This window comes from Hipposideros armiger, unplaced genomic scaffold (assembly GCF_001890085.2).
Source record: "Hipposideros armiger isolate ML-2016 unplaced genomic scaffold, ASM189008v1 scaffold_818, whole genome shotgun sequence".
NCBI classification, from domain to species: domain Eukaryota; kingdom Metazoa; phylum Chordata; class Mammalia; order Chiroptera; family Hipposideridae; genus Hipposideros; species Hipposideros armiger.
The window spans coordinates 716,560-733,370 of NW_017732168.1; the positions used below are offsets into that span (position 1 = coordinate 716,560).

Consider the following 16,811-nt stretch of genomic DNA (forward strand, 5'->3'; position numbering starts at 1 on the left):
GAATACTGTTTTCTTTAGTGGTTAAAAGTATCTCCATAGGCATTGGTGTATGTAGGCTCTGATACTTAATGTAGTCTTTCTTTACGGTCATATTTGCACAATAGACATCAACACAACTCCTAGCTCTTCTGATAAAAAGGAATCATTTTTATGAAGAACTTTACTTCTTCAAATTCTGTTGGTTCGTTCATTGGAGATTCCTGCATCTGAGGGAGATTTCTTTAGCAGGAAGAATCAAGCTCCCTGAGGCTCTGAGAATGATTCCTGAAGTCCCAGGATGCTCATTCTGCCGTCAGTAATCAGAGGGCTCCAAACCCTGGGGCATGTAGGAGCCCCCAGCTGCCCTCACTTTAAGACAGGCACAGACTAGGAACACTTGTTTTCTGCCCAGCTCTGAGAGGTTATTCACCTTTCTCAATTATTTAGTGGTTGTGAGTGAATTAGAGTTCTGAAAATCCAAAGTTGGACCAGAAAGGGGGGCCCAGCCTTCTCTGACCTTAAGTGTCTGTCTCTATTGGACTCTTTAGCAGACAATGTGGGGATGTTGGTGACATGCGCTCAACCCCATCTCTTCTCCACCCATCTCCCATTCTGTTAAGTGAAGCCAGCTGTGGGGTCTCTTGTGAGCCCCAGAGACATGGGAGATGGGATTGTTCCTGCTCATGGAACCTGGCAAATGGAGAACTGTTGGCTGAAAGGGCATGGTGTCAGCAGTACTGTCAGATCCCTACTCAGAGAAGGGTCTTGATGCCACCATTTGATGGCCTTCTACACTGAGGGCCTTTCTTCAGGTTCCCAGATACTTTCTAGGCCTGGAAATGATAACTTGTGGAGGTGGGTTGTCTTCCTCAGGTCTGTCAGCTTTCTTCTCCACAGGACTGAGATGCTCCCAAGAAGTCTGACGAGAGAATTCTGTGTTTGTTAATATATGTCAACTACTTGTTTAACCTACTGATAGAAACTAGGACTCTTTTTTTCTCTGGAACATTTAGGGACACCTGAGATTTTATCTGCTAAGATTGGAAATTAAGCAGTACAGATTTAGTAATATTTTTAGAGTACACAGATGTTGAATTATAATCTTGTACACCTGAAAATTATATAATGTCATTAAGCAATGTTACTCCAATTAAGAAATAACCTAAATAACTTTCTTTATTCATGAAATTATCATATGGCAAATTAAAATGTAGTTTCAAGTATGATCTTACATTTTAGTGTCTGATAATTTACTTAACTTGTTTGCTTTTCTTCATGGGCCCTTCATAACAATAATTTTTGTGTTTTTTCATTTCTGATATGATTATTATCAGTGTTAATTACATGATAGGGATCTTTAAGGAACGTAAGACTGAGACCACATGCAGGCAGAATCTCACGTGATTTTGCTAGCTGTACATTATTCCACAGAACATGGGAGCCAGACATGAGTCTAGATCTTAGCCCAACTTAGACAAAGGGGACTTCACAAAGATTTTATGAAGTCCCTGCTTATAATTTCCACAGTGTCTACCTAGTTCTTCCCAATTCCATCCCCTTTCCATCAGCAAGGACCAAAGGGAGCAGGAAGTGAAGTGCCTGATGCTGTCTTGGCCAGAGATATTGGTTCATTCTTTGATCTTCTAAGAATTAGTCTCGCCAACATCTTTGGCCCTGAATTTTCCAGATGCATGTTTCTTAAGCTTGCATGTTGATGGGGGCAGGAAATGCTCCAGGCAGATACTTTGCTCTTCAAGATAATTCCTCTTCTAGCTGGTTGAGTTCTGCAGACAGGGTTGCTTAGCACCGCCAGGTCTCTTGCCCTCTTTTGTGCAATTACATCAACCATTTCCCTCTGGCCCTTCGGTAGCATCCCACCTTCTCTTTCAAATGTCAGCTCCTCTTCAGGAAAACCTTTGACCTCTCAGGTCCACAATTGATTGACCCTCCTCCAAATTCTTAGGGCTTATAACAAACCTTCTCAAACTTCAAAATGCACCTGTATCACCTGTTGGTCTTGCTGAAATGTCGATTCTGATTAGGTTGGCCTGGGATGGGGCCTGGGAGGCTGCATTCCTAAGGAGCTTCCTGGTGATTCCGATGCCGCTGGTTCAGGACCAACCATTACTGTTCATAATGGACAGAAACTGAGGCTCTTGAAGGCAGTAGCTCACCTTCAGATAAAGGAAGACTTGGAAAAGCCACCAATGAATAGACCTTCTTATAATATCTTTAGGAAAGAAAGCATTTAATGGGAATGGAAGAAAAGGAGGAGGGACCTGAGGGAAGGCTTTCTTGTTCGCCCCAGGAGGGGAATAAAGAGAGGAGGCCAGGCAGAGGGGGCAAGTTTAATCATATTCACACGCACAATAGAGAAGCAGGCTAAATGATATTCAGAGAACAAAGGAGAGCGAAAACGGGAAGCCAAACACTTGGCAGAGATATTGAAGGGTTTAAACACTCAAGGAAAGTTATTGAGCTGAAAAAGATGAAATAAAATATAAGAAAGAAGCTGAATTAATCAATTGCAAGAGGATAAAGAAAAATGTGATAAAGAAGGAGAAAGGGAAAAGGAAAACGTTCCTGTCTTTGCCCATACACATATTTATGATTTCATTTCTTCCTAATCTCATTGGAGCTCTATTCTCTATTCCTTCTTCCTGCTCTCTTGCCAGCTGTAGCAAACCACTTGATATTTCAAAAGCAATTGTAGGAGATAGAATCAGAGTTAAGGGAGAGAATGGGCTAGCTATGTCACGTCTTAAACATGTTATAAAAATTCCTTGAGGTATTTAGGAGAGTGGCTTGTTTTGTTTTTTTCAGACCCTAAAATATCAGGGCTTTTTATTTTAGCAGACATTTTCTGCTTGGCTGAATTTGGACTTTGAAATCTGGAAGCATAGTTGAATGTAGAATCATGTTAGGTACTCTTTCTTCAAAGGATGGTAGCTTAAAAACAACTAGATACCATCATACACACAATAAGCCCAGTCTTTTTTTTTATTCTATGGTGTATGCACTTGTGAAGGTGTCAAAATTGGGTTTCTGTGAAAAGTGCATAGCAGGTCAAGTCTCCATACATGAAATAGTAACGCAGATCAAAGATGAGATCAAGTCCTTCCCTTTCCAAGAGAAGCAATTATGACAATTCTATCTCTTCAAAGAGAAATTCAGCAAATCAAAGTCAACTGAGAGTCCAAATACTTATTTTCAAATAATTTCTGAAGTACACGTAAAAACACATTTCAAACAGCCTCTGTTCTTTGTTCTTAAAGTTCTCTGTGTGCTATCACTGATCCTTTGAAATTTGAAATCAGTTCACCTCATGCAACAATTGTTATACAGTACAACAAATGGACTTCTGAAAAATATTTTGACTGTATTTTCACAAATACTACATCACCGTGTGTCACGGCTTTGTTTTACTTATTAAGATTAGTTTGAACTCTCCTTTCTGTTTTTAATAAGAAGTCACTCTTGGAGTAGTTCTCCATGAAGTGTATTTATCAAGGAAAATAGGCCAATTCATCATTTGCTGTAGATTGTACACACGTGGAAAAAAAGGCAAAATCATTTATTGAAGTAATGTATTAATATGTTTGAGAAATTTGTCTTTTTTTTGAAGTTTTGAATTCTTTCATATGGCCTCTTAGATCACTTTCTTTTAGGAAATTGGAATTCACAGAATCACAGAACTTTTAAAGTTGGAAGACAACTTGGAAGTCATCCAAACCAATACCTGTAATTTTGAGATGAGGAAACTGAGCAGGGCTGGACTAGGGTGAGCTAAGTGTGGCACCCTGAGTACAGAATTGAAGGAGGTACTTGTTCTCAGCTGCCGACCGATCCCGCTCCTGTTTGAGCCTGAATGGCAGTGTCTCCTTCAGTTTTGTACACTGGGCATTCAGCTTGCCTCACCCTAGTCATGGCTCGAGACTTGAGGCTATGGGAGATGGAATGCTTTGCCCAAGGTCACATGTTGACTTGATTCAAGGCTGTTTCTCTTATCCCAAGCTGCCTTATTAAAATCTGAAATGTCATATTTAAGGAGAGGATTAGGCAGGCTTTTGTTTCCAAATAGTCTTCTCAAGAATATCGTTTCATTTGTGGTAGCACCGTCTCCTTTTACCAGTGTCTCATGAATCATTCATTATCTTCCACAAGGAATTTGATGACCCAACTTCAGAGAACCTGCCTGAATCTCAGCCCATTCCTTCCTTGAACTTCGGCATGCTTGAGTCAAGAGTAGAGGACACCCTAGCTGACCTTGGAGATCATGGTATGAGTTTGCGTCAGTAATCAGAAGGGTGCTTTCAGTTGACACATGGGCTGGTGTGGTTGGCCCTGCAGGAGGCCTGGCTGGCCTCTGAGAGAAGCCCTGGATGTATATGATCCCCTTTGATCAGTTTGTCAGAGCTGGGCTATGACCAGGATGAAAAGCAGAGAAGCCAAGGGGTTTGTCTGTCCTCTCCTATCTTCTTTGTAATAGTGAAGATGAGTTAGAAGCTCACACCAGGCAAGGGACCTCTTCTGCGTGGGTTAAAATATCCTGTCATTAACCTGACTTTTGGGACAGTGAGGGACTATGAATGCCCTGAAGCACTGCTTCTCTCTTCTGTAAGTGGTTTCCTGGCCCTCATAAATTTAAAGTGAAAACTGAAGTCAGGCTTTGGAAAATCAACTATTTGAATGTGCAGTCATTGGCAGAAAAAAATGTACTCAGAGCTATCACCCAAATCGGGAGGACATGTCATAGCCTAATGTTGAAAACATGAGTTTTGGAGTAAAAAAAAGTTGGCTGCCAAGGAAACCCCTGGCAACTTACTCTCTCTGGGTCTCAGTTTCCTTATCCATGAAACAAGAATAATACCTCCTTTAAGGGTTGCTGGGAAAAACCAAGACAAGACATGTGATGTGCTCTTAGCTCAGTGCCTAGTACACAGTACGAGCCAAAGAAAGGGGAGCAGTATGTGACTCTGAAGGGAGGGGTAGGAAAGTAGACATCTTCTCAATCTTGTACCATTCTCCCTAGTGCCTAGGACACAGTGCCAGGACATTGTAGACACTCAACAAATATTTCTTGGGTGGGTGGATGGATGGATGGATGGATGGATGGATGGATGGATGGATGGATGAATGGATGGATGAATGAATGGATGATTGAATGAATGAAGGCTGTGCCAGGCTGGACATCTGAGAAACAGATGCCAAGATGGGACTAAAAGTGCAAAGATATTATTAGGGGAAATGTCTGCATGAAAGGAAATAGGAAAGGAGCTGGAAAAGGCTGAGAGAACCATCAGACCACGATTCAAGTCTTATTTCAAGTGAAGAGAGAGGCGGTTCAGTGGTTGTGTACTAGTCTGCTTAGGTAGATAAAGGCAGCCAACACATCAGGGAGTCCATTAGTCAAGTCAGCCGTCAGAGGCCTGGTTCGGTAATCCTGCTGCACTCTGGCAGCGGCCCATGGGGAGGTGTAGTAGCCTCTGAGATAATGTAGGCATGGATTTTGGGGCACAGTAGCTGGGCCCTTGGCCAGTTAAGCTCCTTGTAGTCGGAGGTCTGTGAGGTACAGTGGTGTACAGGTCTGGCTGCACAGTGGTGTCACAACTCTCTGTGGCAGTAGTTGAGTCCTTTTCTCAAACTGAGAATGAAGGGAGTGAAACTTGGATGGGCTGGTCATCTCAGCCCAGGTTTGCATTCGATGTCTTCCCGATGGAGCTGTTAGAGCTTGTGCCGCCTCCTTCAGCTGTAAGGAGACCAGCACCTGAGGCTCTCTAGGTTCTCATTTGACAACTTTTAAAATGCTGTTGTGGAAGCCATCTGGTAACCGATGTCATTGACGATTGTGTATGTCAGATGGACTTCTATCTTAGACTCTTATATATTATTTGTTATTTTCCACAAGCAGAATTTGGAAGCATAGACTATCCCACAGGCCTTTCTTTCCTGAGACTTAGGCCATTGGGCAGCATCCAATAGGGACTGCCTGTGCTCTGAGGGAGGGCAGAGCCATCGCCACCTACGAAGGGGGAAGCCTCAGGACCGATGCTGAATGGGTGGTCTAGGATCAACGAGTTTGGGCCCAGCCTCTCGGTTTCAAGTAGGAAAAGTGCTTATTACTCCTTTTATAGATGAGAGCCAAAGACATTAAGTAATTTGCCCAAGGACTAAAACTTCGGCTTTCTAGTACATCACCCTTTCTGTTTCCATCAAAGTATATGTATTGAGAGGTAGTGGGTAAGAGCAATAGATTTGCAAGAAACAGACAAGTGCGTGAAGTCAAGTGAATTGGACTTTCCAAAGGCAGAGATTTTTTGTGTGTCTCTTTGCTAATTATTGTGAACTGTAGTAGCCAAATTACTCCTAAGCTAGCCCTTCCCAGGTTCCAGCTGTTACCAAGAGACTCCAGCTGGTGTCCTCCTTACCTTGCCGTTTGCCTTTTGCATGGAGGTTTCAGTAGGGTAGACTGTGTGTTGATGTACTAGCCAAACCGGCAATGGTGAAATCTACTCCTTTGACTATGTTATAGCATGAGCATTAAGGAAATACTTCTTAGATGTCCATAATGAGCTGTAAGATCCAAAATGCATAGTACTTTTAGTTAGGCCAAAAGCCTTGTAAAGTACTTTACACATTTCCCTTATGTATTCCTCTCTGTAAATGTGTATTTTCTGAATTCTGTTCTTTCTTAAATATTAAATTGAAAAGGGAGACTTAGAACTATGAACATGTAACCTTCGGGTTGATGATTGAGTAGTTGATGATTGATGAGAAGAATGGTAGGCCACTACCAGATGATTAGTGATCGAATAGCTTAATCATGAAATTCTGAGACATGAGACTTGAGTTTGTTGATGAACCATGAAATGTTTTTTTTGGGAATGTTTTTCCCATTCTCTTTTCCTTTTAGAAGACTTGATTCCAAACTTTTAGCATCCAGAGGAGGTTTCTATTTATTTTTTTATCTAGCATGTATATGTAAAATAAAGTTACACAGTCATTTTTGTTAAAGCTCCTATACCAAGTATTTAATTAGTCTTTGATATTGAATTGGAAAATTCCCTCTGGGATGTAAGGAGTTAGTTGCAGAGAAAGAAGATAGGGGAAGACACGATTTACATTTGTAATGCGTTTAGTTGACTATAGCTGATTTAATCTAGCCAGAGTCATGGATAAGCACTATAATCAAATGAGAAAGCACAACTGGAAAATTAAAGAAATTATCCCCATTTAAATACTTATATGTAATGCTGATGATTTCTTGCACATTATTAATTTTTACCAGGCACTTCATTGCACTCTAGCACTCTAGCCTTATCTCAGCAACTCACAGTTCAGTTTCAGAATAGCATTTCTTAAAAAAAAATAAATAAAAATAAAGAGCATTTCTTATAAAGCTGGAATAGCCTGAGACTTGTAGGCCCTATCCCCACTCAGAGCATAGCTCTCAACCCAGCCATTCACAGTTGGAGGCTGCACTGAATTAGGCCTTGGCTGCTGGCCCACAGCTTGACCAGCCATCACCTTTAATTTCCCTTTCAGCCACTCCTTGAGCAAGTCCTGAGCTCTTCTCTGTGCTCAGACAAAGCTCTGACCCATGGTGTCCCATTCTGCTTGCCCATAGGATGTCCACATGCCTTCTCTAGTTGGGGGCTGCTCTCTCACTTATGGTGTCATCCCTTCCTTTTAAATGTACAAGTGGAAATAAGGTGATTTGAACTCTGTTAAGACAACGGCATATTTTTATTGTTTTAATTTTTAGAAAAGAAAACATCTACTCACTCTGCAATTCCACTTATAGTTACCTAAGAGAAATGAAAATATGTCTATAAGAGATCTGTATACAGATGTCCTTGGCAGTTCTATTCAGAGCACCAAAAGTTAGAAATAATTCAAGTGTCAATCAACAGGTTAATGGATAAACAAACTTGTAGTTTATTCATGTAATGAAAAGGAACACACTGTAGATACACACAATCCTATGGATGAGTATCAAAACCATTATGCTGAGTGAAAGGAGCCTCAAACAAAAGAGTTCATGCTGAATCTCTATGAAGCTCTAGAACTAGCAGCACTTATCTATAGTGATGGAAATGAGGCCAGTGGGGGTTGTGGTGGTGGGAACTGACCCCAAAGGGGCACAAGAGAAACTTTTGTGGTGATGGAAAATTTGATACCTTGGTTGTGGTGATAGTGACCCAGATGTGTATATTTGTCAAAACTCACTAACTCTATATATACTTTAAATGAGTGCATTTTATTGTCTATAATTTATACCTCATAAAGTTGATAATTTAAGAAAGCATAGATATTCAGGAAACAGAAAAAAAAAAGAAAACATCATGAATGATGCCCATCAGTCTTTCTTTTAACTAATAAATGGCCGGAAGAGACTTGGATGAAGTTGTTGAGAAAGAAAACGCCTGGGAAGGTCTCTAGCTAGTCCTTAGGATACAAAGTCCTCACTCCTGAAAAGATCATGGGGTTTTCTTCTAATGTCAACAGAACAACATTGTCTTCCACGATGAGTGCTAACAGAGTTTTGGGGTCTTCTCTCAGGAGGAAAATTGGTTATTTAAAGAAGAGGGACTGGCAATTAAAAAATGGGCAGAGGATATGAAGAGACATTTCTCTAAAGAGGACATACAGATGGCCAACAGGTATATGAAAAAATGTTCAACCTCACTAAGTATTAGGGAAATGCAAATAAAACCACAATGAGATACCACCTCACCCCGGTCAGAATGGCTATCATCAATAAATCAACAAACAACAAGTGCTGGCGAGGCTGTGGGGAAAAGGGAACCCTGGTGCACCGTTGGTGGGACTGCAGACTAGTGCAGCCACTATGGAAGTCAGTATGGACGTATCTCAAAAAACTGGAAATGGAACTACCTTATGACCCAGCAATTCCACTCTTAGGTATTTATCCAGAAAAACCCAAGACATTAATTCGAAAAAATATATGCACCCCTATGTTCATTGCTGTGCTACTCACAATAGCTAAGACTTGGAAACAACCGAAATGCCCATCAGTAGACGACTGGATTAAGAAACTATGGTACATTTATACAATGGAGTATTACTCAGCTATAAAGAAGAAGGAAATAGTACCATTTGCAACAATATGGATGGAACTAGAGAACATTATGCTAAGTGAAATAAGTCAGTCAGGGAAAGACAAATACCATATGATCTCACTTATATGTGGATTCTAAAAAACTGAATAAATGAGAAATTTAAACAGAAGTAGTCTCAGAGACACAGAGGAAAAACTGAGGGTTGCTAGTTGAGAGGGGATGGGGATGAAAGAGAAGGGGAAGGGATGAGACAATACAAATTGGTAATTACAATATGGCCTCAGTGATAGAAAAGACAGTCTGGGGAATATAATCAATAAAGTTGTAAATATTTTTTAGGGGGCCAGATGGACTCATGTCTTGTTAGGGAGACCACTTCAATAGTTGGTGTAGAGGCCTGACCACAGCACTGTATTTCTGAAGCTGATGTTGAATAATATTGTATGTCAACTATAACTATATATACATATAGTCACGGGACGTGCAGTAGAGAGTGGGAATGGAGTCAACGGAATTGTAATAGATAAGCATGATATCGGGGGTGGGAGGGCAGTAGATGGGGGAGGGGGGTTGCTTCTGTGTGAAGGGTGAAAAGGATAATTATTGCATTGTTCTGTACACCTGAAACTAAAAATAACAATAAATAAAAATTAAAAAAAATAAAATAAAATAAAGAAAGAGGGCTGGGATCCCTCAGCTCCTCTCATCAGCCGTTATAGTGGGCGGCTCACACTGCTGGGGTGGGAACCATAGCAGCAGGTCTACAAGGACCCGGTACCTAAGAAAGCAGCCTGAGCATAAAACAACAAAGAGCAACAGCCCAGACTCCAAACCCCAGCCCAGACAGAGAAGCTGGCGGAGCTGCCTGGCTCGTTAGCTCTCGAGAAAGAAGACAAAGTACCAGGGGTCACTTCTGTATTCCTAGATATCCCACCACTTCCAGAGCTCTAGATGTCTTAAATACTTGATTTATAAATATAAATCCGTGGTGCTTTTGTTTCATATTTGTCATGTATTCCACTGAGTAATATCTGTGTTTCCACATGACTCGTATTTACTCCTGCCATCACTCCTTAATTTTCTGAGCTCAAGAGGGTAATGAGAATGAATCTAATATTGAATGAAGATGCGCCGATTCCCCCCGAGGCATACTTAATCATTTAGAGCGTTCCTTCCACATGGCAAGCTGGGTAGGTGCCTCTAACTGAAATTTAAAAGACTATATCTAATACAAAAAATTAAACTGGATGCAGAATAATACCCGCCCAAGCAGCCACTTCACTGTTGTGTCCTCAGCAGACAGAATAGAAATAGGAAGAAAATCAGTCCTTAGGACGTCAGTGATTCGTAAAGGAAGTCAGCACCCATGGGCATCTCAAAATAAGCTTCTCTCCTGGGAAAGCTGTATGGGACTCCATGGTCCATCCCTTAACTGAATATAAATTATACAGTAGTTATTAAACTAAGGGCCCTGCTGATCAGGCAGAGAGCATCCTTAAGTGGCCTTGCTCGGCCTATCGTGGCTCAGGTTTGGAATTAATCATTTAAGCAGAAAATTAAATAAGCATGAATGATGGCTTTAAAGTAGGACAGAATACAAAACAGTGGGTGCCAAAAAAAGTATACACATTTTAAGAAAGGAAAAAGCTATTAAAATTGTAATACTCAATATATACCAATAACCAAAGATGAATACAAGTCACGTTTGACTTCTGCAATTACAAGAGGTTCTCAAAGTGGTGACCATCCGCGTCCAGACACTTCTGATTACAGCGAACTATTGCTTGAGCAACGTTGACCAAAGTGTCCACTAGTATACATTTTTTTGGCACCCCTGGCATAATAGGTTAAAACCTCATATAATGTGTGCTGCAGGCAGCATTTTGGACATACCACGGTATGGTTTTCCTTTAGTTGGTGAAATTATTTTCCATGTATGCAAGTTTCACTGTTGTACTCAGTGCTCATGTGCCTGCTGCCTGGAGAGCATCATCACGATGCCCAAAGGAAGTTTGACTACCGGAGAAAATGAATATAGTGACATTGGATAGTGTCTGCTTCCAGTCAGATAACCGTCTTTGATTCATGTGTTAATTGGTTGTTGAAGTGATTGAGATATTTTGCTTTGATGTTTAGGTATTTGTGCTAGGCATTTAAATTTGTCCTCTCTGATCTTTGTAAAAGGGCTTTATGTTTTGTTTAGCAGGGAGAGCCATATCAGTATCAGCTATCTCCCAGATTCACTTATCAAACTCTTTCATTTTTCTGAAGTTAAATAGCATGTCCCCAGAAAAGAAAAGAAGAGGAAAAAAAAAAGGTTTCTAGCAAGGAACCATAGTATCTGATACCTTTTGTCACTCATAACTAACAGCATTTTCTGGCTTCTCTTTTTCTCTTGTTTCTAAAAAAAAAAAAAAAATTTCAAATAGGAAACCTACAAAAGGTTTGAAAATAATTGTCATGTTTCATAATAGTATGTCTATGTATGGGCAGTATAGTGAATTTGACTTATTCTTTTTTTTTAAAGATTTTATTGGGGATTTGGAGGAGGGAACAGCATTGGGGAATCGGGGAAGGGGGACAGACAAGTTGCTGTCCTTTTGTTCTTCAGTCTAGTTGTGGAGGACGTCGCTTCACTGGCCCATGTTGGTGTTATTATTGTGCTTTTCCTGGGTGAGGCAGATCAGTCGCCGGCCATTGGACGGCCGCTCATAGTGGCTCACGGCAGCTCACGCCGGCTGCTGGCCGCTCACGCTGGCTGCCAGCCACACATGGTAGCTTATGGCAGCCCACTGCAGCCCCACTGCAGCCTATGCCATCACTGGCAATTCATGGCAGCCCAGCTCCAGGTCGTGCTGTTGTTCACCATGTTAGCTGTAGAGGGCGCAGCGTCACTGGCCCCCATGTGGGATCCAAACTGGCAGCCCTGCTGCTCAGAGCTCACACTCCTAAGCCAACTCTTAACCAACGAGCCACTCAGCCAGCCCCGAATTTGAGTTTTTCTTAAAAAGTCATTTTTTGTGTCTGTCTGCAAAAAGTGTGTTTGTGATATTGCCAGCATTTGCAGCTCACCAGTTAGGCTTGTCTCTGATGTTGCCAGATCAGTTCTTCATAAATTCCACTTAGCATTCTGTGCACACGTCAGAATAGTTTTATAAATGTGCAGTGTAGTTCTACATACCCAGGGTCACAGCTAACCTTGATTGTCCTTTCCTGCTAATACCTTGACTTGTCTAGGTTTCTTTATCTGGCTTTAAATTGTTAATGGGAGTTTCTTCTTACTATTAAATATTATTTGGCTAAATACATGTTTGTAGATGAGTTTTCACTGCATTTTGCACCTGAGCATTTAGGGTTGCAGAGATCAAAGTGACTTTACCCCTTTTATCTCTCAGGTTAATTTCTCCTTTGAATCTAGGGTAAATGAGCAAACCCAGCCCCTCTCCCCAGCTTACCTCTACGTGGCCTGTTTTCCTGGCTCCAAACAGTATAGAATTAAATTAACTCCACTTCTTCCTTCTACCCTCTACTTCCCCACAACCTCATTTTGAGATATAATAATTTAACAATTTGCATAAGCAGTTGCTTATGAAAAAATGATCTGCAGTTATATATTTGGCCTCCTTTTATTTATGAGATTACATATTTTGAACAAGACTAGCCTTTGTGTGTTCATGGCACCCCGCGTGAGAAATTTTAGTGGTATACTCATGAGGGCTAGAGAGTGACTGCTGGTTAAGAAACAGTAGGTTATGGAAAAACAATTTTTAATGTTTCCCTTTGCCCCATTAGCTCTGTGTCATTGATGAGGAGAGTGGGTCAGTGCCCTGACTGTGCCAACGTGCTCACAGGCCACGTTCTCACCTGTTCCCAGAACTCCATCGTTCTCTGCAACCATCTTGATGTCATCCCATACCTCACCTCTTACTTTTTACTTTCAGTAAATCACACTCCCATAATCATTGATCTCTCAGCTCAAAATTCCACCTACTAGGCATTATAGTAAAAGTACATGTTTCCTGTTATACTGACAGTATTCATGGTTTCGAATTGGATGGCACCCCTGAGAAGCACTCACAGTATGGGAGTGTGTCAAAGCAAGCAGCTGAGCACCAACAAGCCAGGCCCTTTTTACTCAGAGCATGGTCTGAGGACCAGCCTCTCTAGCACCCTGAGAACTTGGGAGAACGGAGACTCTCAAACCCCACTTTAGAAGTACTAGATCAGAAGATGCATTTTTAGCAAAGCCTCAGTGATTCAGATGCACATTAAAGTTTGGGAAGCACTGAGCTAGACTGGAAACTCAGTGAGAACATGAACCATGCCTGTCTTATTCATCATTGTGTTTCCACCTGCTGACAGTCCCCGCTCTGAGCTGACGCTTGGTGAATATTCATTGGATGAATGACTAAATCCAGGGAAACGTTCTTATAATGCTTGTTGTCATAAACAGCATATATTTCTCACAGAGGTTAATGTAGTTAACGAAGTAATAGAATAACAAGCTGCCAGAAGAACTAGTCTGTGTACATTGGTGTTCTCCTATCATTTTTTACTCTTTCTTCTTAAGGGAAATGGTAATCTAATTTTACCAGGTGGATACTGGAAAGATGAAAAATAAAGGTGTTTCAGAGACATGGGAGTAGAAACCCTCCAGGCACGCTTTTTGAGTCCCCCAGCCATTGCCACTTTCTTTGTAGATAGCTCTACATTTAAATAACCTCTTATGTAACCCACCAACAGTGCAAAAATATGGTTTCCTCTTCTGCAATAACTGTATTTAGAACAGTATTTAGTTTAATAGAAGTGCTCACATCACCATAAGGTAATTCTCCCAGACTCCTCAATATATTTGCTAAATGTACACATTATGGGAATAAAGGGGTTTTCTAAAGTAGAGTCTGTGTTGCAGGTGCACACTTGTCTTTTTTTGTTTGCAGCAGCTTAGTCTCCCCATGAAATCCATGACAATACTTTACATATGACAGAGCATGAGCAAACACTGGTTGGGGGATTACTTTTTGTTTTTTAACAGGCTTGATAGGGTCTCTCTATGAAAACACTTTTTAGTCGTTGTGTCAGCTGGGTCCTCTGGGAAGCAGACACTAAGACAGTGTTAGAAGTACAAGAGATGTATTGAGGGAATTTTTGTTGCAAGAATAGTAGGAGTGGGATCAGGAGTAGATAGAGTCTTCAGACTGTGATGTAAGCCTGACACCTATGGAAATCAAGCACAAAGGGAGGGGGAGTGGATAGGAAGAGTTCAGACTTCACTGAAGCCCTGGGACAGTCTCAGTCAGCCCACTGGGGCATTCTGGATCAAAGACTTCCGATTGAGGAACCTCACATTGGCCAGAAATGCTGTGCCCTACCATCTCCACCAGCTCAAATGTTCAGCAGGTTCTCAAATGTTGCAGTTGGAGGCTGTCAGCCCACTGTATGCCTTGCAACTAGCTGTTGAGCAAGCTCTTGGAAGATCTGGGAGACATCCATCCCTCCATAGATAGCACTGTGGTTAATTTGAGTCATTCCATTTGGATAAACAGGCTATAATTCAATACTTTCCTCTGACTTAGAGTAACCTGACTTCCAATAAAGTAAGAATGACTAAAACTTTTGGAATATCCACAGATATTTCACTAAAATGCACTAGATTGGAAGCTGCTGATGTACTTCAAAGAGATTTGGAGCCAGACTTTATCTTTTTCCCGCTTCTGCCATTTATCAGCTGTGTGAACTTGGGCAAAAAAATTAATATTTCCAAGCCTTCATTTTCTCACCCGTATAATGGGAATAATAATAATAGCCAGTTTGGGGTATTAAGTGAGGAATAAATTAGATGGTAGACAAGGAGCTTAGCACAGTACATGAAACATAGAAAGTGCACAATTTCTTACTGAAAGAATACAATGTCAAAGCAAGTTGCAATATTTTCTCAGGTTCTACATAAAATATTTGAATTGATTCTGAATAATATTTCAGTTTTTAACCCCCCAGGTGGCCTTCTAATTATAGCTTATAAGCATTGTCACTATATGAATTAAGTATGATTTGGAATGTAATACTTTTACTTGCTATAGTTTCTGCGTTTATGAGAACTATACAATCACTCAAGTTGGCTAGTTCCATTTGTCAAATTATGATCTTAAGTAGGTCCATCTGGGTCTGTTTATTTAGCACCAAGAAAAAATTATCTTCTTTGTCAAGACAGTGGACAGTTTCTAGAATCAAAGCCACGTCCATACAAACATGTGTGTCCTCCTGTAGGTCAGTCAGGGATGTCATTCTTATCCCCAGAAGTAGAAACTGGGACCATATTCTTTCTTTGAAAGATGCTCCTTTACTAGTCATCTTGAGCCCATAAACTGGCAGTTAAAATTTCCAGCTATTTTCTTTAAATACATTATAAATGCAAATATATTTTGTATTAAGACACATAATAAGGGCAAGAATATACATTAGTTTTTCCACCATAGTCTCATGTGGGATTTAGGCTAAATTCAATGACTTTCGTAATGGAAATATTCAGGTAATGCATGCAGTTATTTTAATCGCACTCGCTCTGAGTTTGTAATGAAATCAGGAAGTTTGATGCATATGGATTTGTTCTGCACTCTGCCTTGGAGGCTGTGTGTATGTGTAAATGACTTCCTGGTTTTAAACAAGTTGCTCTGAGTTTTCTATTAGTTTATCCTTTAGTTAGAATATAAAGAAATTTCATCAGGCTGCTTTTCTGTAGCATAGATTTCTAAGATAGGATAAAGTCTGCGCCCATTTCAGATGAATGTATGATTTTGCCTCCCACATGGAATTAGACTATTCCAGATATGACTGTGTGTAGTTAAAGCATTTGATTCTTACTGAATCTGGTGAGATAGGCAGGCTGTATTTATTTTAAAGAAAGGCATGCCCAAGAAGTAACGTAGTGACTTGTTCAAACAGTATTTTTTGACTACCGTATGTTGTAAACAATTATAAAGTATCTTTAGAATTTTCCGAAATTTGTAAGAGATTTTCTTAAAATTTAATTGGAGTAGATTCTAGATTACTTTAATATAATAATAACATAATTCTTATTCTTTTTTTTTCAGTGGGAGAAAAGAGTGGGAGTTTTGGTTAGAGGGTCAATATTGCTTATATCTTGGGTCTACCACTGGAGTGGGATATGCCTGTGATGTCATTTATCTTATCAAGTTGGTGGAGGGTTTGGAATTGTTGCTCTGATGGAAGGCAGGTTGGGTGTGACCCTCCACTTCGAGAGACCAAGGCTCAGGCTTGTCCATGCTCAGGAGTCAGCAGATCTTAATAATCTGAGTCAAGCTACATTAAACACAGAGGCTGGGGATGATCACCTGGCTACTCAAGGTGACTTTGGTTATATGTGTTCTGACTCTGGGCTTTCTAATTGGGCTGCTTATCGGAATCCTGTATGGATTCTCAGAGCCTATTGTATGCATCTTCTTCTAATCTCATGTGCAGTGATATCATGTCAGGAGCTTCAAATCCGTTATGGTGAGAATATTTACACCAGGGAAATTGACTCATGCTACTAATCAGGGCGTCTCTCTCCCTAAGAGCCAGTTAGGAAACATTTATTGGCACACCTCTGGCAGAGCCCCATGCCAGAGCTTCTGATTCAGTAGGTCTGAGATGGAGCTCAAGAATTTGCATTTGTAACAAGTTCCCTGGTGATGCAGCACAATTTGTCTAAACCTGTGCTGTCCAAATTAGATAGCCACTGGCCACATG

The 16,811-nt window shown here is 40.7% G+C and overlaps 1 protein-coding gene across 2 annotated transcripts in view; it reads left to right on the forward strand.

The window, feature by feature from the left end:
- The window catches only part of NEK11 (NIMA related kinase 11), a 217,400-nt gene that overhangs the window by 134,501 nt on the left and 66,088 nt on the right, over positions 1-16,811 (forward strand). For both annotated transcript variants that reach the window (XM_019628930.1, XM_019628931.1), the window contains one exon: positions 4,144-4,258. In XM_019628930.1, the coding sequence (XP_019484475.1) occupies positions 4,144-4,258 (115 nt within the window). The remainder of the gene's footprint in view (positions 1-4,143; positions 4,259-16,811) is intronic.